Below are 22,990 nucleotides of genomic sequence, written 5' to 3' on the forward strand. Positions count from 1 at the left end.
CATTTTCACATTTTTAAAACTTTTAACATTTCTAACATTTTTAACATATTTAACATTTCTTCATATTTGTAATATTTTTGATATTACCAACATTTTTCACATTTTTATTGGGCGAAATGAGAATTCGTCAATCAAAAGAAAGATAAAAATATTATTGCACAAAATCATAAACAAAGAATAGATCTCTTCTATATCTCTTGATAAATTTACCTGTAATCATACTTGATTCAACGAAGGTTTTTAATCGGTAAGAACAGTAACGGGCAGACTTGCCATTAATAGCGTCTAACTTCCCTGAGAATTCTGAGAATTCTACCAATATGTTATGCCCGTTTTTTCCTTCTTTGATAATTTATCTCCTATTATTCCTGATGTTCAAATTATCATATCGCTTGAGTTGAGCCGTAATAAGGTGCGAACAGATCGTCGTTGGACGCACATTTTCTGCTGCTCTGGTCTGGATGATTAGGAAGAGCAATCGTTTTTTTTTTTCTCGTTCCAAAGGGACATGTTCTTACAAGTTGTTGATCTTCAACCTTTTATTTTCCTGTTATTGTCTCCCGGAGGGTCGAGAGAACGATTCTCTGTCAGATCCGACTGGGTGGTACCTACATTGCATTTATATGCTCACAGCCCCGAGCCACCGCAGTGGGGTCTCTGCGTGTCGCCTGGGAAGTCGGGAAAATCGCATGAGAAAAAAATACGATTTGTAATTCTAATTCTTCACCCTCCATTGCACTGACACACTGACTGCCACGGCTTATCGATGTGGGCTCTTAAACCGCAATGAAGATAGCAGTTAACCTTGTCCCTTCGGCGGCGGCGGGAAAAGGTCTCCGGTGACCGCTCCTATGATATGCACATTTACTGCAGCCCCACAAGCAGTTTCTGCCTTGCAGTACACCAAGCTGGACATGTTAATGGAAGAAAATTATGCTCTAGCCGAACAAAAAGAGTTGTTGGTATATCCTGCTTCATTGCGCGCGCGTTTTGCACTCGACTCGAGTTTAGAGAAAAAAACGGTCAAGTTATACGCTAAGACCTACGCCACAAGAGAAAGGGCCGGAATGTTGCACACTCGAACAAATAAAAAGAAAGAAAAAAAGATAAGGTTTAAGATTCACTGAGCAAATAGCACACTTCGAGTCATTAATCTTCATTTGTGCCACCCATTTTGCATTCTTCGTCGCGGGGGAGAGTCAGTACCGCCATCCAGCAGGGCATGTTTAATTGATATCTCCCGCCTGTAACAGAGCTGGACCAGCTAACGGTGCCCGGTGCGGCGCCTGGTCCAGAGCTCCGTTTGTTGACTTCCCAACAAGCTAATCCTAATCCTGTGCGGGTGATATCACGTAGAACGGGAAAGTTAATCCGCTCCAACGTGTTCATCTGTTGTGCACAATGTCAATTCGTAACTTGTAGAGAAATAAAAACTAGATTGACATTTTACAGCAATTTGTACTTATCTAAATGTCAAATAAAATATGCCTCTCTTCAGTATAAACTTTCCGAGAAAAAAAAAAACAATCCGATATGCAAGTCTACAATTATTCCTCTTATTTTTTTTCATCTCTAATTATTCCTTTTATTATCTCTCCCATTTCAGGTTGGCCTGGCCCCGACCAAGTACCACTACTATCCCCACAACCAGCACATCTACTTCCTGCCGGAGTGCGCGATACAGCAGGTAAGTTTGTTCACGCAAAAAATAAGTGCTTTACTTTCTGAACAATGCCACCGGTTGTCGTCGTGGCGCCCAGCAAAGCAAGGCGGCACAACAGACGTCGGTCGGTCGGTCGGTGTAATGATAGTATCCGTAAACTCTGCCAGTGATAGTAATTAGGCGGACCGCCTAAATCTGCATTAACGCCCGACTGGTTCGTTAGACGTTAGACGCTAGCACTAGTGCGTGGTTGCTTTTCATTTCATCCGCATAAGCCTACTAAGTAACCTTTCCGTTGGAAAGCGCCCGTTTCCTTGAAACCATTATTATAAAGACAGCATGACTAGGTAGCCTTCAAGTGCAAATGTATAATTAGCGTTTCATTGAAGCTCTTTTGGGCCGTTTTTTTTTTTTTTTGATAGCCAAGCATTGGGCTGCCACTACTACCTGTCATTTTAGCAGCAAACAAATCCGCGAACAAGCCCCAATTTCGCCGGTGAGGGGGAGGAAAGATCATCTGTTCCAACTGTGCAGAACCACCACAGTACTGCGAGTGGCAAGTTCATGTTTTTCTATGCGTTAGCCACAAATTACTACGTTCGATGTGGGTCAGTGGGATTTACCTGGCGGCAGAAAACTTTCCGCACTAAATACATAACATTTAATTGAGAAGAGCCTTCTAATGACTGGTTAAACGGGCAATTCGTCTGTTTTTTGAGATAGTGGATTTCGATTTGTTCGTGGTAGAGATATTTGAACAAGACACTCAGAATCTCGGATCATTGGACTTACAAGAAAACTTAACAAATGTAATAATTAATTCTAATCATTATTCATAACTCAGTTTTAATATTCATAATATCTTAGGAACGACACTGGTAAAAGATCAAAAAAGATCGTTTTCAAGCAAAAGAAACATGACAAGAAGACCATGTTTCCAGCGCCGAATTTACCAGGGCCTGGTTAAAAGTGAAGGCCCCAAGATAAAACAAATCCGTTTTTCATCGTAAGACTTAAAAAACATTTATTGGTTATTGAAAAGATACCAAAAATTTGTTAGAATTTTTTCTTACGATTGTTTTTGCAGAGAACTTATTAATTGAATAATCAACATTCCATTCCTTCAGTATACCGTACTCGCAACTTAACAATGCTAAGTTTGACCGCCTTTCATTCTCCATAGTCGTACGCAACCTATTTTTAGCCAGCTTCATCTTCGAAAAAGACCTTTCCCCAGTTGCGTTCGAGATCATTAGACTCAAATAAATCCGCAACGCAATGTCAGCGTTTACAAATACATTTTGCATATTGTATATTGTAGGTAGGTATAAACAATTAACAATGAAGGAAAGTTTCAGATTGAAATGGTCTGTTCAAATTTTCTTGCTGTAAATCGAACTTTTGATTGAATCTCATTTTAGATAGAGGATAAAACTTTTTCTCGATTCGTGGGGACCCCAAAAATGTGGGGGCCCAGGGACCGCCACCCCCCTTCCCCTTAAATCCGGCGCCGCATGTTTCAATTGACTATTTTTGATTCAAATGAAACATTGCACACGTATTTGTCCTAGCAAACTAAGTACCTATTTTCCGTGAACGAAAAAAGTTATTAGACTTAGGAGTAATTTTCTAAAAGGACGTACCGTTTGATTCAAACTTCGAACAGTCTCAAGCTATAAAAATCGAATTATAAGAGCTAGTTTGATAAAAAACATGATTATTATACACCATTTCGTTCCTTGAAATGTCCTTCACCCAGTGATGTATGGTTCTTTACTGTAGGGCCACTTCCGGGGAATTGGCGGGCGTTGAAAAAAGTGACAGTCAGTATTCAAACGGTTTGCCTATCTATCTTTTAGCAATTACGTTGATTCAAACTCCGAACAGTTTAGATCAAAGCCGATTTCTAAATTCTCCTTGTTTTCGTGTACAAAATGTGTTTAAATCTATATGAATAGCACCTCATTGCAACAAAAATAAAATAACCAACATGCTAAACTTTTAAGATCGATGAGAAAGTTCATTTTTTGTTGATTTTTTAGTGAAAGAAGTTACAACATAGCCTAAGTGTTCGAAATTTGATGCATTACGGTTAATATTTCAGCATACACTTCATTTAAAGTTTTTAACCTCAGAAACCTATGATCATATAGAAAAACTGTCTTGAAACTATTAATAGGGAACCAAAATTTTAAAATCCAAAATAGAGAAATGAACGGCCATTCTTTCTTGAAAATTAAGTTCTAGAATTTGTTTTCAAATTTCAACATTTTTAGGAATGATTTTACTGGTAACATTGAATCGAAAAGTCTTCTGTGATTAACTTTCTTTGGCGGCATCTATGAACTACGTAACGCTCATAGGGGGAAGAGGAGGTATCCTTGAACCTTACGATTTGTTACATAGGGGAGGGGGGAGATAAGATCAGCGTTACGTAACACAAAAACTCTGGACAGACTCTCCACAAACGAGCATTTTTACCAAGCAAATTCTCCTACAGCGTTAATTAACTTTTATGGGGGGTAGAAGTTGGCGTTACGTTTCGTTACATATGGTAGGTAGGGGTCCAAAAATTGGGTTTTTGCGTTACGTAATTTATGGATGTCGCCTTAGTGCATGAATTTTCTAGATATTTTGAATTAAATATTTTGAACATGAGTTTAGTGAATTTCTTTAGCTAAGAATTAACCGTGAGAATAATATTGGTTCTATTCCGAGCTCATAAGAAAAGTTTCATGAAAATGTTTTGACGTAGAACTACGTCTCTCAGGAAGTTCGGCTACATAGGCATGTAAAATGAAAATCTAAAACCGAAAAAAGTGCAAAAATGCACAATTTTAAATGCCAATAAATCGTTAGTGTTTAACGGATTTCCTTCGTTCTTGCAGCAATCGATTGGAAAATCTTCTAAGCATCCTCCCAAATGCAGAAAATTGTAGTTTTATTATTCAAACTATTGTACTATTGAAAATTGTCGAACCTTCTCAAAACGCAAAATTCAACCCCTGATTGGTCGTTATATGATTCCTTTCCCAAGCACGGTCCTAGTTATTCGGAATGTACTATTTGGCCTATATAAGAGCCTGTTTCAGCCGAAATTACTCATATTAGTTCTATACAGCGACTACAACAGTCCTTACTTATCAGCAACATCAGCAGTGCAGCTAATAGCAATGGCAGCGGATAACAGCAGCAACTGTTGCAACGGATAGCAGTTGCAGCGAGTATCAGCATTGATAGTGGCAGGGCCAGCTAATACAGTGCCACTTCCTTCAGTAAAAGTTGCCATTGAGCGGTAGCGGGCAGCATCAGTAGTAGATGCATTCAATGAAAAGTTTCCTCATTTTGACAACACACTAACGTTCTGGAATGTTGGCATACTAAATACTTTCGGAAATGCCTTATTCGCACTTTCAGTGATAACGCAAAGATGCGATCACCATCATATTCGATATAGAACTAAACAGCGAATTGTCCTTTTCAGGATAAATTGAATGCCTAATTGAAGTGTATATTTTCTTTCATTTATTACACTTCCATTCAAATTCAATGAATGTACTGAATTATCTCTGCCTTCAGTAATATGCAACATTCGAGCAGCTTTTGTTATCTGCATAATCAAACCTCAAGGTCAGTCAAGATTAAGTTATCGAATAATAAAACCTTCAAAGTTGTCAAGCCTTTAAATGCAAGAAACTTGTTTCCGTTGTATAGTGCTTGTTCCATTCCTGTTAAGTGATGTATGTGTAAACTGAAATTCCTTAGCACTTCAACTCCTATTTTGCACACAACTTTAAACATATTCAATACAAGTAATGTAACTAACAACCTTATGTAGTTCTATGTCAACCTTACGGTCGTGGCTTTGCGTCAACCCTTGTGATCTTTTATTTTAAAAACTTGAAAGTACTTTAAGTTTTTAAAGAAAAAGCATCTATCTTATTACATCAAATTGAACGGACATTTGAATTTTAAAAATTGTTCTAAATGTTTTCTCATTGTATTTTTTATAAAACATTTTCAGTTCCTTACAATCAGGGCCAAATTTAGGACTGTGGGGGCCCTGGTTAATGTACCTTGTGGGGGACCCTTTTCAATTGTCAAAATTTTAATGAAGGAATAAGTCATACAAAAAAATAAGTAAGAGGAAAATTATAGAAGAATAGAAGAATTGTGTTAGTTTTATTAAAATTTCATTTATTTTAAAGTGTCACAAAATGTTCTGGATTTTTATTTTTTGTATTTAGTCATGAGTCAAGAGAAGTGAACTTTTGTGGGTCCCCCAAATTGTGCCCACCCTCCCCCACCAAATACAGCTATGCGTACCATTTATCCTTAGACAGTTTTTCTATACAACCTGAATTCATTGATTAAAGTGTTCGCTAAAATCCATTAGCCCTTCAAGAAAAATATTCAAACGATAGAACAACTTTTCTGATAAGCGATAATCGTCCTCTTTCACTTCTGTACATTCTTCAAGTAGACTGAAATAAGTCGAAATAACATCGCAAAACGAATGACAGTGGCATGTAACTACTACATTTCACATGTTATTAATGAGACATATTGTAGGGCATGTGAAAGTTAAAGGCTTCTTGGTCATGCTTCTTTGTAGTTTGAGAAAAAAGACAATTTCGATTTAAAATCGATCGTCAAAAAAGTACCCCGAGGTGCCTCTCTGAATTTCACTTTTTCTTACTATTTGGATTATCCTTGAAACTCTCAAAGTTGTAACCGTTGTTACAAATTGTCCTTAGTGTTTTTTTTTTTAAATGTGCTGTATGTTTATATGTAACTATTGTGTTTCTAATTTATTTTCATGTAGTTTGTTAGTAGGATTAGTGAATTAAAATGAAAATAATGTTATTAGTTAGGTTAGTAAGATACACAAACACAAAAATTGTTATACATACTAAAATGGGCTAAACGCGGAACTGTTATACACAATCAGAAAAATACAACCCTGAGGGGGTGGGCATAATCAAATGCAGGAAAAGGGAAGAAAATGGTGGGTGATAAAAGGAGGGGTAATTAAGAGTTGAAAAACCGCCAAACGGTCAGAAGTACCGCAACGTTCGTGTGAGAAGCATGTGAGTAGAGATTTAGAAGAAAAAAATTTAAAGTAGCTAAGTGAGTGCCGAAGATCAGCCAAAGAAAGAGTGCGTTCAGGTAAAGAATACCACCCCACTTTAGCAACGACGTGCTAATAGTCTATGTCCGAATAGGACCTTTTTTTCTGTTTTTCCACCAAACGAAACGTCGTTCTCTCACTTCACACGAGTCGGCCTAGGTGGTGAAATCCACCTACGTCTAACCGTAAAGGAGTTTCGGACAGCGACAAGCCCACGGAATCCTCGGGCAACTGGCCCCACGTTGGACGCCAATTATTACTACTTAGGCAGATAGTACTCCCGAGAAAGCTCACCGAGCAAGAGACCGTGGATCTTGGATCACCGGGTCGGCTTGCCGCGGGGTAATCGGAGGGGCTTCGCGCGGAAAAGTTGTGCAAGAAACTATTGGGTTCCTAAGAGGTTTCTTTTTTTACCTTAAATGGATAAACTGTTCGATTTCTGAGTTTTTAATTTACTATCTAATATGTGCGTGTGGGTGTGTGTGGGGTGGGCGCTAGCGGAACAATTCCTGCTCTCGGTACGTACCGACTACTTCGATGTGATGCTACGAGGCTGTTGCTGCGATGCTGCGTTGCTGGTTGCGGGGGAGGGGGAAAACTCGTTGCTGTTCTGCGCTGCTCTGGTATTTTTTTTTTATTCTCACTTATTTTCCGTCGGTCTAGTTCCGCCACTGTTGTGGCCAATCACCGACGCACAGGGAGGCGACTCCACACCTAGGACCCTAACTCACGACCCGTTTCTTAACGGACCGGCGCCAACGACTTTACTTCCTCATGCGATGGAAGGCGTGATCCCAGAGATTTTTCGCCTCAGAAAATCTCCCGGTGTCGGCTAGGATTGAATCTAGACCAGTTGGGTTGGTCGACACTTATGTCGGCGGTGGGATTCGAACCCAGGCGTCGAGCGTGGTTGGCGGAGACGTTACCAACCACACTAGGCCCCCGCTCATGCGCTGCTCTGGTATGACCAAAATCGCAATGGCGGATGCGCGATTTGGCGGGGAAGCGGGTTCTTCAGCGTCTTCCTTCTTTGACTCAATCGATGGGTCACGGACGAGACCGTATTGACGCCACCGAGAAGGGTCCTCCATTACTATCAGGGCCAGTTGCCCGAGGATTCCGTGGGCTCGTCGCTGTCCGAAACTCCTTTACGGTTAGACGTAGGTGGATTTCACCACCTAGGCCGACTCGTGTGAAGTGAGAGAACGACGTTTCGTTTGGTGGAAAAACAGAAAAAAAGGTCCTATTCGGACATAGACTATTAGCACGTCGTTGCTAAAGTGGGGTAGTATTCTTTACCTGAATGCACTCTTTCTTTGGCTGATCTTCGGCACTCACTTAGCTACTTTAAATTTGTTTTCCTAAATCTCTACTCACATGCTTCTCACACGAACGCTGCGGTACTTCTGACCGTTTGGCGGTTTTCAACTCTAGATTTCCCCTCCTTTTATCACCCACCATTTTCTTCCCTTTTCCTGCATTTGATTATGCCCACCCCCTCAGGGTTGTATTTTTCTGATTGTGTATAACAGTTCCGCGTTTAGCTTGGCCCATTTTAGTATGTATAACAATTTTTGTGTTTGTGTATCTTACTAACCTAACTAATAACATTATTTTCATTTTAATTCACTAATCCTACTAACAAACTACATGAAAATAAATTAGAAACACAAAAGTTACATATAAACATACAGCACATTTTAAAAAAAAAACACTAAGGACAATTTGTAACAACGGTTACAAAGTGATTGCCATTGCTAAAGTTTGCGCTATCAATCAGAATTCACGTTTTCAAATGATTTTTCTCCCGAAAGATTTGGGTTCGCTGTATCTTTTCCTGACTGTGTCTTTCCACATTCTGGCGAGTGGTACTGCATATGTTAGTCACCCGCGCAGCGTTTTTTCGTCTATCACCCTTCTACATTCGTCGTCGAACCACTCGTTTCGTTGGATTCGTCCCACACGCACGATGAGGACCTCCGCTACGCTGTTGATGGCTGTTTTGATGATGTTCCACAGACCTCGAGAGGAGCTTTCTTTAGCTGGTCCTCTTCGGACAGCGCAGCTTTGAGCGAAGTCGCACGAGATCTAACCGGGGCGGGCGTTGGTACCGAATGCTGTTAACAACGGAGAGTTTTGGGCGCATCTTAACTGAGTCGACGTTAGTGCTTGTATGAGATCTGACGTCGATGATATCTGAGAAATGCCGACAATCAATCGGAACGTGGTCGATCTGTGTTTCTGTCTGATTTAGTGACCTTCAGGTGTACTTGTGTCGGCATTCCACGTTTCGAGTTCCAAATCGTTAGTCCGTTTTTGTCGCGTGAGTCCGTACCGATTGTTCCAGTCCGACTTTCTTTCATAACTTTTCATTACTTGCGAGTGTTTTACGGTGACGGCTTGTAAGGCCTGCACACCAGGCTTGGCACGATAACGGTATTCGGCCGCCCCTAACCTGGAGTACAGACACCGTTTTAAACCGCTCTTATTATAAAGGACAGGTGCTTGGAAACTCAAAAGAGCCCTTCTTCCCTGTCAGCATACGACCAAGTTCCCACCGGGGTTGGTTACCCGATCTTCTCTCTAGGAGTGGCTGAACAAGAGGCTAGGGACCACGTAACAATATATCGCACGCTTAGCCAGGGGCTAATAGCGGTCTCGACCAACTAGATTAGTTGAGAGAATTCGTTATCGATATTGTTTTTTGGCACATTTTGCATGTGTAGGATAAGTACAACGATACACCGTGCCTCAGTGCTGGGTCGAGACAATTTCCAGCTCGAAAAGATTCTCGACCTGATCAGGAAACGAACCCGACATCACAACCGTTTGTGGGAGAGCTAGCCGACCGACATCGCTAACCACAGAGCCACGGAGACCACGTGTGGGGACTATTTTATTCCTGTATGCGCACTTGGCAACAATGGTACGCATTATGCAACCGTTTACCAGCCAACGAATGACAGTGTGCACAGTCGGGATGGGCGATACTAGCATCGATACCAACGGTATCGACATTAGGGGTCGCGGTATCGAGTATTTTGGCTTCGATACTCACCGATTATACCGATGCTATCGTAACATCGATAATCGATACTCCTTCGGTCGATGCTTTGATACCTGGTATTGAAATTCATTCAAGTATCGCGATACCAAAGTATCGATACTTTCGTCAGTATCGCCCATCCCTAGTGCACAGTGTGTATCTCTTCGATGCACGAGTGTCAATTTCCCATCTGTTCTTTGTGCGAGAAGTGACCGGTGACGGCCGTTTTACATTTACGAGCGAAAGTCTACACACTAACGATCAAATGAAAGTGTTGATCGTTTACAAGCCTGTAATATGAGTGTAAAAAAAATTGACTCCATCCACAGTTTGCTAAACCAAATACAAGGGCAAAATTTCATTCTACAGTCACTCTACAATTATGGGTCAGTCAACGTATTATCCAAATGTTCAAAAATAAATATAAAAGTAATCAACTACCAATGTGTTACTGTCTATAACTGTGTTCTGTTGTTGCGTATGGTAGTAACACTTTATTTAAAGAAAAAAACAGACATCACCACCATATGAAAATATAGCTTTTAACATTTCATTTGGAACCCTCCCAAAAAAACAACTTTTTTTTCATTAAAAAGTATTACCTATGACAGTAAAGCGTCTAACTTCTAAGAGGATGCAAAGCTGCTACAAATGACAAACATAGTTTCAAAGTGCAAATTAGTACAAACCTGTATATTTTTTAAAAGCTCTATCTTTCCCCTTTCCAGAACGGCTAAATCGTTCTAAATCTGTTGAGAAGTAACTTAGTTGAAAATTAATTTTATTTTTCAAGCGCTGAGCTCCAAAAAACGGTATTTTGACCATAACTTCAAATTTTAAAAATGTTTGGAAAATGTCTAATATGACTGAAAGTTACACTCGACTAAACCTACAATCTACACTACGTCTCTTCAAAAGTTCTTGCAATTTTTTTTTTTTTTCATTTGTAGCACCGTACTATCCCCCGCTAGTTAGACGCTTCGCTGTCATAAGAGGCCGTTCCTAAACCACGTGGTCATATTTTGATCACTTTTTATACCCCTCGTAAGTCGTAAAGTTCTTTAACCATACACACCGTGCTTAGGCTGTGCGAAATTTCCGAAATTAAAAGAAATTTTTCTCGAAATTCTTCAAAAAATAACTAAAATTTATGAATTTCAGGTCAATTTTTTCGTTGATTCGTATTTATGAAAAAGGTTTAGAGATATTTAGACTCTACTTGAGTAAAAATTTCGAAAGAAAATCCCGAAAATTAGGAAAAATAAAGTAAATCCTAGATTTTTTTTAATTTTTTTGAGGCCTGATACTTTGAAGCAACTCCAGATCTAAGCTGGAGCTTATAACAGCAGAGAAATTGGTTGAGAAATCATAAGTTGATAATATTTAATGAGAAAATTGTTTCTCAATTTAGATAAAAGAAACACGAGATTTCGCACACCCTTACCGTGCTATAGCTTAATAAAGCAAAGGGGTCCACCATAGGTTAATTTACCCTATTGTCTTTTATACTTTTCACTAGAAACCGGAAGTCACCATCTTCAACTCCAACATAGCATCTCAAGTTGAATTTCGGTCGCTGAGCATAATCTTTATTCTGAAAATATCCATATGAGATGATTTTCGGCAATTTTAGCAAAGTTTTCCCGAAATCGTAAGTCACCATCTTGAAATTCTAGATGGCGTCTAGGGTTGATTTCCGGGTACTTTCTATCATACTAGTTTTAAAACTACCCAAACACCTGAAACCTAAACATTCACAGAAAGAAGTCTTGAGTCAAAAAATCCAAATTCCTGTTGAAACGTCATGTCCGCTAACCGGAATCATAGACACTTTACGCGAAGGTACGTTCCCAATAGTGGAGTTGAAAATATGACAAGGAAAAACCGTTTAAAAATGTTTTAAGCTTATTTGAGTATGATGGTGGTAACTCTAAAGGCAAATATATTAAATTTTCGGTATTTACACCGAAAATTGTGATTTATTTTTGGAAACGGTAATTTGATTATCTTTTACCCAAAGCGGGAAACGTGATCGTAATGAGTATGATATTTTGTACCGTTTTGAATCATTACTTTTCTTTATTAAGAATTTATTAACTTTGTACACTGAGATCTTTTTACGTGGGTTACCGTAAAAAGATCTCAGTGTACAAAGTTTCATCAGAATCAAAAATGTTCGTTTAAGATGCAGGCATTTTCAAGGCAGTTTAGCATGCCCAAGTGTTAGAAAATTCTAAGAAAAGTTGAAAATGACAAATATGTAAAATAGCAATAATATCATATACATTGAACAAAAAGGTTATAGTTATAGGTTTAAGCACTTTTATTGTTCATAAAAAAAATCTTTTGTTCTACATTGTAGGTAGGTGAAGAGCTTCGATGTGCAAGAAAATAAGATTGGTAACTATCCATTTTCATCCACTTCACGTTCCTATGCGTTGCAATCAAAGCTGACAAACAAATTGATTATATTTTAAAATGCATGTTTTTAAAATAAAAAAAAGATGCTATTACATGGCATAAATTGAGGGACGATCCAAAGCGAAGCGAATTTTTACTCTGAATATAAACATTGAAATTGAATTAGAGTGTGGTTGTACAGATTCTGCAAACTGGGTATATCGGTCTTCAACTGTCTGAACTGAAAGTGCCGAGCCTCCGACAGGGAACTTTCTTTGACTTATCACTCTCACTGCCCGTTACATCTTTTCTGAATAAGTTACTAAAGGTAAAATGACCCAAGTACTTCTAAACGATAATTTCAGCTCAATGGGAGCAGGGATTATTTTGTTTGGTAAAGAAAAAAAATGAAACTAAGACACAAACGACGAACAATGATATTTACTTTTCATTTTCTCTACCCCGCAGGTCTGCAATGCCGTCTACGTCCGACTGAATTATACGCAGCCCCTGTGCGCCTGCCCCCCTCGGTAAGCAAACATAGTTTATCGTGTTAGTTACGCAAAGAGTCCGTAACCGTAAAAAACTGTTTAAAGCCTAGCTCGAAATTGCATTTACGACCGGGACCCAAGTTCATCGCCATTAAAACCCCAATGATCTTTCCCTGAAACACAATCACCGTGAATGACTAGCAATTTCATGCCATCACCATCGTCGTAGGAACTTACATTCTGCAAACAAAAGGAGAATTCTGATAATGTACGAAATTAAAAATAAAATTCTTAACATGCGCGTGTGTCCATCCATCTGGGAGGAGCGACCGATTCCCATACCGTCAAAGTGACCTGTTCATGGTCACGAACGGCGCGAAGGTTGAATAACATGCAACGCCCCCGGCCGGGAACCAGCAATTTGGCCTCCCATAATGACCACGACATTCACCAGCGTCAGCACTGTCTACGAAATTGTTTGGCTGTAGAACGAGCCCACCGGATGATGCTTCTTTTATCGTTTTTCATTTCGTCTCCAACAAATTAGAAATGCCTAATATGTATGTTCGAAATTAGCGATTTAATAACAATCGTTTCCCGGAGAAGGGCTAGGAATTTAAAGTGGGTAATTAAACCATTGCGAACTAGTTCGCCATGTTTGCGATAGTTAAATCTGATCATTGGTGCAGAGAATCTGGCACATTTTGGCTAGGACTTTAATGTAGGCAATTGTTTTAATTTAAATTCAACAAAAAAAAATTTCGACAGTTTTTAGCAACTTAGTTAAAATTTAGATTTTTTTAGATATTTCAGACAATATCCTAAAAGTCAACTTTAAATTGCAATATGAGCACCTTTACAGAAAAAAATATTCCTAACAACGACACGCTTTGCAAAACGGTCACAGGAGAAAAGTTTATTGAGTCTTTTAGGTTTCTTTATCAAAAAATACCGAATCAAAAACATTCTTCAATTTTTAAGATAATCACATAATTGATGTTTGTCAAATTTTGTTTTTTTAGATTTTTTTCTGTAAAAAGCTGTATTTGTTACAGCAGGAGAATATCGACGGAAAAAATATTCATTTTATTAATATTGTTTTTCATTAGTTATAGTTATCAGTCAACGGCCAGCACATGTCCAAAGCTTCATTGAAATCGGAAAGTGTCGAAACATCGCTCCATTTATTATGTGCTACCACTGCACTTCGTTCCACCTTATAGAGCCGAGTAATTCCTTTCTCAGTGTCAATACCGTCACGCACTAAACCCACAGACCTGGTGGTCTACTTTTTCCAATTCTTTATTTCTTTTTTTTTTCTGCCTAAAACTAAAAGCTCCATAAAATACACTAAAAGGCCCATAAAATACATCACTTAGACAGCATTCACAGTGCAGTTACAACAACGCTTCTCAATTAAAACTCTAATTACAATATTTTACCTCTCTTTATTGGCATTGGATTCCGTTCCTGAGTCGAACCCTTTCCGACTTCGTGAATCCGACACAAAGCAAAACGCGTGCAGTGTAATTTCCGTACCTGCCAGGGTCAGACTCTTCACGGTAGAGTCGTGATTGGTGAAATCGGTGTCCTTCCCCTGGGCACTTCCCGCGTGCTTGGCATGGCAGAGTTGCCATTCCTGGTAGGTGGTCATCCGAGCATGTTCAGGTTTCCCGCAACGGATGTGTTCTCTATTCGCCCAGGGATGTTTCGTTTTGATGCCCGGTGCTCAGCTAATGCCATGTAGTTTTCAACCCTGCCACATCACGGTCAAAAACAAACAGTGTTTGGACCTGTCTGGTGGTTCTTCCCAGCCACGGAAGCAAACAACCCACGTCCAGCCTGTGGTAAGACCGTGGAAAATATGACCGGCTTGCAGGCGTCGTCCTATTTTGTGGTAATAATGCTGCCGTTGATGGCCAATAGCGAGGAGGATCGAATGACGATGGCGGTTTCGCACACGAACAAACAATTTAGCATACAAGTCGTGATTATGTAAGAAGTACTGTAAAAGTACGGAGGCAACGATACATCGCATTCGATGCTGGTTATGTTCATTGTGTCTAATGTCTGTAACTTCAATGATGATATTTATGCTTGTACGTACATCTAACTCTAAATTTGTAGCGGAACTGATTTCGTGCCGGTCATCCCCATTGGCAGGATCCTGTCAAAATGCAATAAAACTTTGTGGACTGTGTAATAACTGTTCGATTACCGGGGAGAATTTGGTTTCCACCTTAAAAAACTTCAAAATACTTATTATACAATAACCATTTTGTTGAGTACAATATGGTAACATGAATTTACCAAAAAAAATGTAACTGAAAATGTTGCAAAGTTATCTGAATTTTCATTGAACAATAAAACAAGTTGAGGGTTTTTTTCGGCACCAGCTCCAAAAAAGGTAAAGTCAGTATCGCGTTGCCAACAAGTGATTGACCGAACATTACAAATTTTCTCTGTTTTTACGGCATAAATATGGGTCAGAATTCGTGAAACGGATCACTAAAAATCGCGATGTCTAATTTTTTCAAATTAATATTAAAAGATTCAAGAGTTTCGCTCGGGGAGTTGATTTTCCAATTTTACTGAATTTGAGTAAGTTTTCAAGTTGTTATTGTCATTTAAAATTGAAGCCAATATTTTTTTAGATAAACATATCTTCAAGAATATTGCATCGATTTTAATGAAAAATTGAATTTTTTTTTAAATGATCGCATTTGGTGAGAAACAATTCAATTTCAAGATCTTCTAGCGCCACTTTTTTTAATCGCTTGGGATAGATGTAGAACTGCGATCACAATTTCACAATTCAAGAATGTATTTGTGGTCCTGAGAAGAGCCGATTGTAGTTTTTACTTGGCAGGAGGAATGAAACAATTTTCGTCACAGATTGGGTAAACAAAATATTCAAAATTACTAACTTACGTATTGTATGCACACCCACAAAGTTTTCTTGCATTTTGTTGGAGCCAAGGTTCTGAACACGCTGCAACCGGTAAACTTATCGGCAGGTTTATTTTTCTTCGCATAGCGAATGAGTCTGTTTGGCTAGAGATGTCGTGTGTTCGAATCTCATTATATTAATATATTCCAACATATCACTTTAGAATAAAATGACTAATTTTCCTCATGATAGGGTCTAACATTGGCAACAATCGTTTCCTGTAATCATGCCTATAATGGCATGGTAACACATCTCTTGAGAATAATGGCTCCACTCTCGCTTCTGTATTTCACGACCGCAGGCTGTTTATCGTTGCTGGTGCTTCCGATAGACTCTGCGTTCTAGTCCCCACGGTAGCGCATTATCTGACAAGTCGTGACCGATGATCATTCCTACTGCCCTACAGCAGACAGCGCACCCTAAGGCCCAAAGAACGGGCAGCAAACGATTGTTCTATGCGATGCGCGATATTTTCGTTATGCATGCTCTCACTCATTTGCATATCAATATCGTTATCGTCATCTTCAGCAGCTTCTGCACCAGGAATCTCGTTTGGAGACTAGTAGCAAATGGGAAAACAGCGGTAAGAGCTCTTGTACCCTGCGAGAACAAGTAAAACAACAGTAACGTGGATCATAGGATAACCAGAGTTGCATAGAATGTTGAACTAGAACAAGACACTGCTATATCTGATACAAACTGGTTACCAGATGGTTTGCATTTTTTGTTCTTCTTGGTTGAGAACTGTATTAAATAGAGCTTACGCCCTAAACGTAATATCAAAACAACAAACTTTTGATCAGATTTAGTTTAAAAAGTGCAATCACGCTAGCAAAATTAATGAAAACTTTATCTATAATTACCTATACCAAACATCGAAGGGCAATTACAACGTGTGGAATTTAATTCACGACCCACTGGTGAAATTAATCTGGAGCTTCAATCGCTTGGCCTCAACGAAGACCGGCCCCGAGCGCTTTAAAGATAATCAAAATTACACCCTCCTCAGACCAAATCTATTACACCCCGTCAGTTCGTCGAACACGCCAAGATCAGCCCTGCAAACTGCAACAACTAACCAAATCGAATCGACAGATCACGACTTTACCACACGCGTTAAGCAGCACCTCCGATTTGCTCCCCATTTCGAGTTCATTAGGTGAATCACCTCCACGCGGAGAGACTCCCGAGTGATCCTGCACAAGAGGTAGCAGTAGAGCAGAGTGCTTCCTGACTGCCCACTAAACGGTGCACATAAACCTAAACCTTTCCGTATATGCATGGGCAGCCCAAAAGCTTGCGTGCCAGTTCAACGTCAGTGCGCCCTCTGGCTATCGTGCACACAAATCAGCCGAGAAAGTGTAAAAATGAAAACTCGACTCCTCGCTGTGCTCCGTTCGCCCTCACGCTAGGAATAATCTCCTCGTTGAAACGTTGAATGGTTGGTACGAAAAAAACGGTAGCATAAAAACACACACAGAACAATAACAAACAAAGTAACAAGCAGACTGTTGACGGTTTTTCTCACGCCTCATTGTTGTTTACATTTATGGCGTTTGCATAGGCCAACTGGAGCGGTGACATCTGAATGTGATTGCAGCACGAATCGCTCAGCGTTGTAGGTACAGCGTGGAATGGTCGTTCGGTCATTTCGGTCCGAGCCATCGCACAAATAGACATGTGTTCGCGTTTTAAGCATATAAAACGTTATAAACGGGTCGATTAATGTGGCGTCGTATATTAGCACGAATCGAGCCAAGCGGCATGGCAACTTTGGAGGAACGGTGCATTTATCACCTTGTGGTATAGCATAACCAGTGGAGAGTACCACATAAAATCACTGAAAAATCATTATAAACGAGCGGCGAGCGCTTGTTTCGTCCATCAATTTCCCTGAAGTGTTGAAGGAATAATCACGCATGTGCAATTTGATTTCATTACTCTGTAACATTAATGAGTGGTTCCTATGGAACCAAGTCGTGTATAAACAGAATTTTTCACACCAAGTTGTTGATACAAAACGAAAATTTGATCATTTACTCTCATTCATATAACTTTTAATTGTCATGTACTCAGCTAACTTGTTTGCAATCAAGTGTCAACGTGAGAAATGGAAAGATATTCCGCTAAGAAACGTCATCCCCTTTGGCTAACATGGTCATTTGGGCTGGAATTATCATTGGTGCAAACACTGGTGCACATAATACTGAACTTTGAAAACTCAAGTTACAGTTTTGAACACGCTCAACTGCTGAACAAATCTTCGAGTTTTTTGTTCATTGGTCAAACCCCATTGATACCCATCTATAATTGCAGGAATAAGCTATCAAGAGTTCTTGATGATCTTCGACAGCTTCCAAAAATGTTTTCAAGCGCTCAATCTCATTCGCGTTAGTTTTATTTCTTCAATGAATAGGTCTTTGTTTATGTTTTTGAAAACTTATTTCCTAAATCACGTCACATCATGCTTAGGAAAAGAACTGAAAAAGAAACTAAATGACGAAATGAGTCACGCGATGCCACTGAATCACGCAATTTGATACGTCCTGCGTCTGTTCTGACTCATCTTACTGCCAAAGATTTGGGTAATGAAACGGAAAGTGTTTTCAACCTATACTACTTATCATCATATTATATATCAGCCGAAATATCGTCACTAAACAAGCGGTTTATTTACAGAGTCTGTTTCCGATGTGACTAAAATTCTGTTTGCTTGCATAACGCACGACCCTCCTTCTACTAACTAGTTTCACTCGAAATGTCGTTCAGAACGCGTCTCTTTCTTCTATTCGCGCTGGTATCACTTGTCCGTAACGGTAATGTCCACAGTCCAAAAACCTTTCAGAAACCATAATCATCCCAAACCAACTGTTACGTTTCGCTTCCAGGCCGGGCTACTACTAATTGCAGTGCATGCCGTTCCCGCTACAACTTGACCCATTGCCAGAAAACATCTAGCCGGGTGTCCTGTACCGTAGGTTTAATCGTTCAAAGTCAATCCTCGTTGTTACCGTGGAATCCGTCGCTCAAAACTTCCGGACGTTCGATGGATTTCCGCTGTTTCCAGTTGAACTTCACCACACCGACCGGAGAACGTCACTTCGAGATGGGATGCACCAACAATACCCGGTTCTGTGATGGGTGGACCGTGCGGCGCAACTGTACCGTTTTTGGTCTACCGAAGTTATCTCAAACAGGAGGCTACCAAGCTTCACCGTACCAGAAACCATCCCGAGCTGAACGGCTACTAAGTGCCCTTGAGCTGTGGCCACTGGTTCTCATGGCTTCGCTCTACTATCTGATCAATCGCCGCTCGAACTGATAAGGCGTTCAGTGAAAGCTAATCCGATCCGAACTTTCGCCTTGATCAGTTAATTCGTTCCGTCGATGTTATTAAAACTTAATTACAAATAGGCACTGGCCTGCCGAAATTAATCATCGTTGCCTGCTGCGATGATTAAGCGCGCTCGAGTGAGTTTTGTTTTTTCTTTTAAATTTTTGAGTTCAGTTTATTAACACCGAAAGAAGATTATACCATGTCATCAAAAAAGTGATTCTGCGTTTTTAATTTTTATTAGTCAATATTACTCTTCTAAATAGAAGGCACATTCGTGTTTTTTTAAGTATTAAAAAAGTATTAAGGGACCATACTTAAATGACGTAGCATTCATGAGGGCAGGGAGGATATGATTGTTCTCCTTACCGCGACGCGAGACAGGACAAAACACTTATTATTCTTACAAAACATAAAAAGGAGTACATTTACCTTATTCGTCGAACGGTTTCGGGCTACGATTTTGCCCATCAGCTAGACGATGTCCGACTAGTTACTTGTAGTAGTTTCACGGGTATCACATTTTGCGTTTCCTATACTTAATACGCAGAGAGTTGTACTGTATTTACAGCTTCGTTAGGTGGAAGAGAAGGAACGATATTGGGCGGTCGTCCTCTTTTATTAGTAGGTGGTCAATGGTAGTGATATACATGGATTCCCATGCATTCAAGTGTGAGGTTTTTCGTACGTTTTTTATCAGATTATCCTTTTCCCAGTCAACGGAATGTTTTTGGGATGTAGTGTCATCATCGTTTTGTGACAAGCTGTGACAAGGAGGGAGGGGTTGGATTACAATCGACGTAGCATTTATTTTGAAATACCGATTTTTTACAGAAAAAATGTATATGTACTGAAAATACACTAAAACAATGCACAAAGTTTTGCAGCGAGAGCTGTCGAGATCTTTTTATCTGTGGCATTCTGAAATCTTCTGAAAGCTCTGCTACATAAACAATCGCTATGATTTCCAAACACACAATCTGTGTTGAAAACAAAAATCGTTGTTTCTTTTTGGCTTTTGATAGTGAAAAACACAAGATACTCGTTTCTTTTCAAAGCTAGTAAGTGCAAGGACTAGCTTTTTTACGAATTGCGGAACATTTTCTACAGATAAATCACGCGAAGTTGTATGAATAAACATCTTTCCTTCTCGTACCAAAACACAAACCCTTCGAAGCAGAAGACATTAATCCAAAGCGAAGTTAACATCATGCGAAATGCTGTCACAAGTGTTTTAGGTTTAAATTAGTTTATTTGGCACGGCACGATACATTTTCTGTTTTACTGAGTCAAGTACAATTCGTATTAATTCTACGTTAGCAGGGAAAAGAGGGAGGCCTTTTTTTTATTCTCGCGGCCGACTACGAGCTAGTGGGGATTTAAGGTGAGAGGAGGGGAGATACAATTTTGACTTAAAACTATTTTGGAACTTTGTTTTTCAACTGGTAGAGCAATTGTATTCTTGTTTGTTGTGGGTTCAGAATATTTGTGTAAGCATAGATGCGGGCTCTTCGTTTCCGTGTCTTCAGCATAGCATATTTGTATCCTTAATCTGACAAATAGACAAAGAAAATTTTAAATTTTAATGTCAGCGTTTTTCAGAAAGCAGTATAGCTGTGTCATGTACTGGAGATCACCGCTTCCCAGAATGTCTCTAACGGGTACGTTCGGTTGTTTTCCTCGGGCCCGAAGGGAATCTATAAGCTCGGACCTAACACCACAGTATTCGGTACACGACCAAACAACATGCTCGATGTCATGGTAGCCATCGCCACAAACGCAGTGATTACTGTCTACAAGCCCTATACGAAAGAGATGCGTGTTTAACGTATAGTGATTGGACACAAGTCTGGACATCACGCGAATGAAGTCCCGACCGACATCCAACCCCTTGAACCATGCTTTCGTCGATACCTTAGGAAAAATGGAATGTAGCCACCGTCCCAGTTCATCTGAGTTCCATGATGATTGCCAACTGTTGAGTGTTCTCTGACGCAAAATGCTATAAAATTCATCATAAGCAATTGGTCTTTCATAAATATCGCCATCAATAGCACCCACCTTAGCTAAAGATTCAGCCTTTTCATTACCCGGAATCGAGCAATGAGAAGGGACCCACGCTAAGGTAACCCGGTAATTTTTATCTGTTAAAGCACTTAAAAACCGCCGTATTTTCCCCAGGAAATACGGGGTGTGCTTCACAGGCTTCATCGATCGCAGAGCCTGAATGGCACTGAGACTATCTGTGAAGATGAAGTAGTGCTCTGTGGGTAGGGTTTCGATGATTCCAAGAGAGTACTGAATAGCAGCAAGTTCTGCGACGTACACGGAAGCAGGAGCATCGAGTTTGTAGGAGGCGGTAAAATTTTCGTGGAAAACACCGAAGCCAGTGGACTCATCTAGATTAGATCCGTCAGTGTAAAACCTTTTATCATAACTAACATGTTTAAACTTATTGGAAAAAATCTTAGGGTTCTCTTGGGGTCGAAATTGATCCGGGATACCAGAAATGTCTTGTTTCATGGTGGTGTCGAAGAATATAGCATTATTAGAAGTATCTAAAAGTGCGACATTGGAGGAATCGTATGAAGAAGGATTAATATCTTGAGCCATATAGTCAAAATATAAAGTCATAAATCTGGATTGAAATTGAAGGTCGACCAACCTCTCGAAATTTTCAATTACTAATGGGTTCATAACTGTGCATCGAATTAGCAACCGGTAAGAGAGAATCCAAAAACGATGTTCCAACGGAAAAATACCCGCTAACACTTCAAGACTCATCGTATGGGTCGACTGCATGCAACCCAAGGCAATACGCAAACAACGATATTGTATTCTCTCTAATTTTATAATGTGCGTGTTCGCGGCGGAGCGAAAGCAGAAACAGCCGTACTCAAGAACTGACAATATCGTTGTTTGGTAAAGCCTTAGAAGGTCTCCTGGGTGGGCTCCCCACCAGGTTCCGGTAATCGTACGAAGAAAATTAATCCTCTGTTGGCATTTTCGTGTCAGATACCTAATATGACAAGCCCAGGTGCATTTAGAGTCGAACCAGACCCCGAGATATTTAGCGACTAAAACCTGAGAGATCGTTTTACCCGTTAGTAGGAGCTGCAGCTGAGCTGGGTTATGCTTCCTAGAAAAAACGACCAACTCGGTTTTCTCCGGAGAAAATTCGATACCCAGCTTAAGAGCCTAATCAGACAAATTGTCTAAGGTATCTTGCAATGGTCCTTGCAGATCGCTAGCCTCGCTACCAGTAATGGATACAATGGCAATGGCAACAACTTCAATATTCGAGATCGAGGGGAGGTCGATTCTGAAAAAAGAATAGCACTTTTTGATCCCTAAAAGTACCCCTCCACCGTGTGAGTCTCGATCTCGACGAATGATGTTAAAATTGTGGAAATTAAGTTGGTCATTTGAATTGAGAAAAGTTTCACAAAGCGCGAACGCATCACAATTGTATGTGTTTATCAAATGTGAAAATAAATCAAATTTGGGGATGATACTTCTCCAGTTCCACTGTAACACAGTGACAAAATTCCTAACCTCTTTCGACGTATTAGTCATCGAAAGATACGATAGCTGAAATGAGGGGCCAAGTTGCTGTGAGATGCTTCAAAAAGGTTTTCACTGTAGGGAGAGGGGCAAGAAGAATGTTTTGAAGGGGATCTGGTATGTTGAATGTTTTAAATATCCAGTCCACAATATCAGAGAATTTTATGAACCCTGTTTCTTTTATGTCTTCTGATCGAGAAATGGGTGCACGAGGGGTTTTTGGTGCCCCAGGAAGCGGTGGGTACTCCTGGTTTGATTTGAAATTAAAACCGGAGGGTACTTGCTTCGGTTTTTCTTTACCGCTTCCTTTTTGTGTTGTCTTATTGGTCATTCCGCTAGGGGTTATCTTACGACCTTTACGAGAAAGATTAGGAGAGTCGAGCATTCTCCTCTTCCTAGATCCCTCTGGCA

At 39.9% G+C, this 22,990-nt stretch overlaps 2 protein-coding genes across 2 annotated transcripts in view; both read left to right on the forward strand.

The window, feature by feature from the left end:
* LOC129729794 (uncharacterized) overlaps window positions 1–22,990 on the forward strand; it is a 260,740-nt gene that overhangs the window by 222,558 nt on the left and 15,192 nt on the right. Inside the window, exons 3-4 of the mRNA XM_055688618.1 lie at window positions 1,607–1,687; window positions 12,709–12,770. Coding sequence (XP_055544593.1) covers window positions 1,607–1,687; window positions 12,709–12,770 — 143 coding nt within the window. The remainder of the gene's footprint in view (window positions 1–1,606; window positions 1,688–12,708; window positions 12,771–22,990) is intronic.
* On the forward strand, window positions 18,435–19,225 carry LOC129729795 (uncharacterized). The gene is made up of 2 exons (XM_055688620.1): window positions 18,435–18,497; window positions 18,570–19,225. Exons 1-2 carry the CDS (start codon window positions 18,440–18,442, stop codon window positions 19,001–19,003), a joined length of 492 nt encoding a protein of 163 aa, XP_055544595.1. The 5' UTR covers window positions 18,435–18,439; the 3' UTR covers window positions 19,004–19,225.

Source organism: Wyeomyia smithii, chromosome 3, assembly GCF_029784165.1.
Source record: "Wyeomyia smithii strain HCP4-BCI-WySm-NY-G18 chromosome 3, ASM2978416v1, whole genome shotgun sequence".
Classification (NCBI taxonomy): domain Eukaryota; kingdom Metazoa; phylum Arthropoda; class Insecta; order Diptera; family Culicidae; genus Wyeomyia; species Wyeomyia smithii.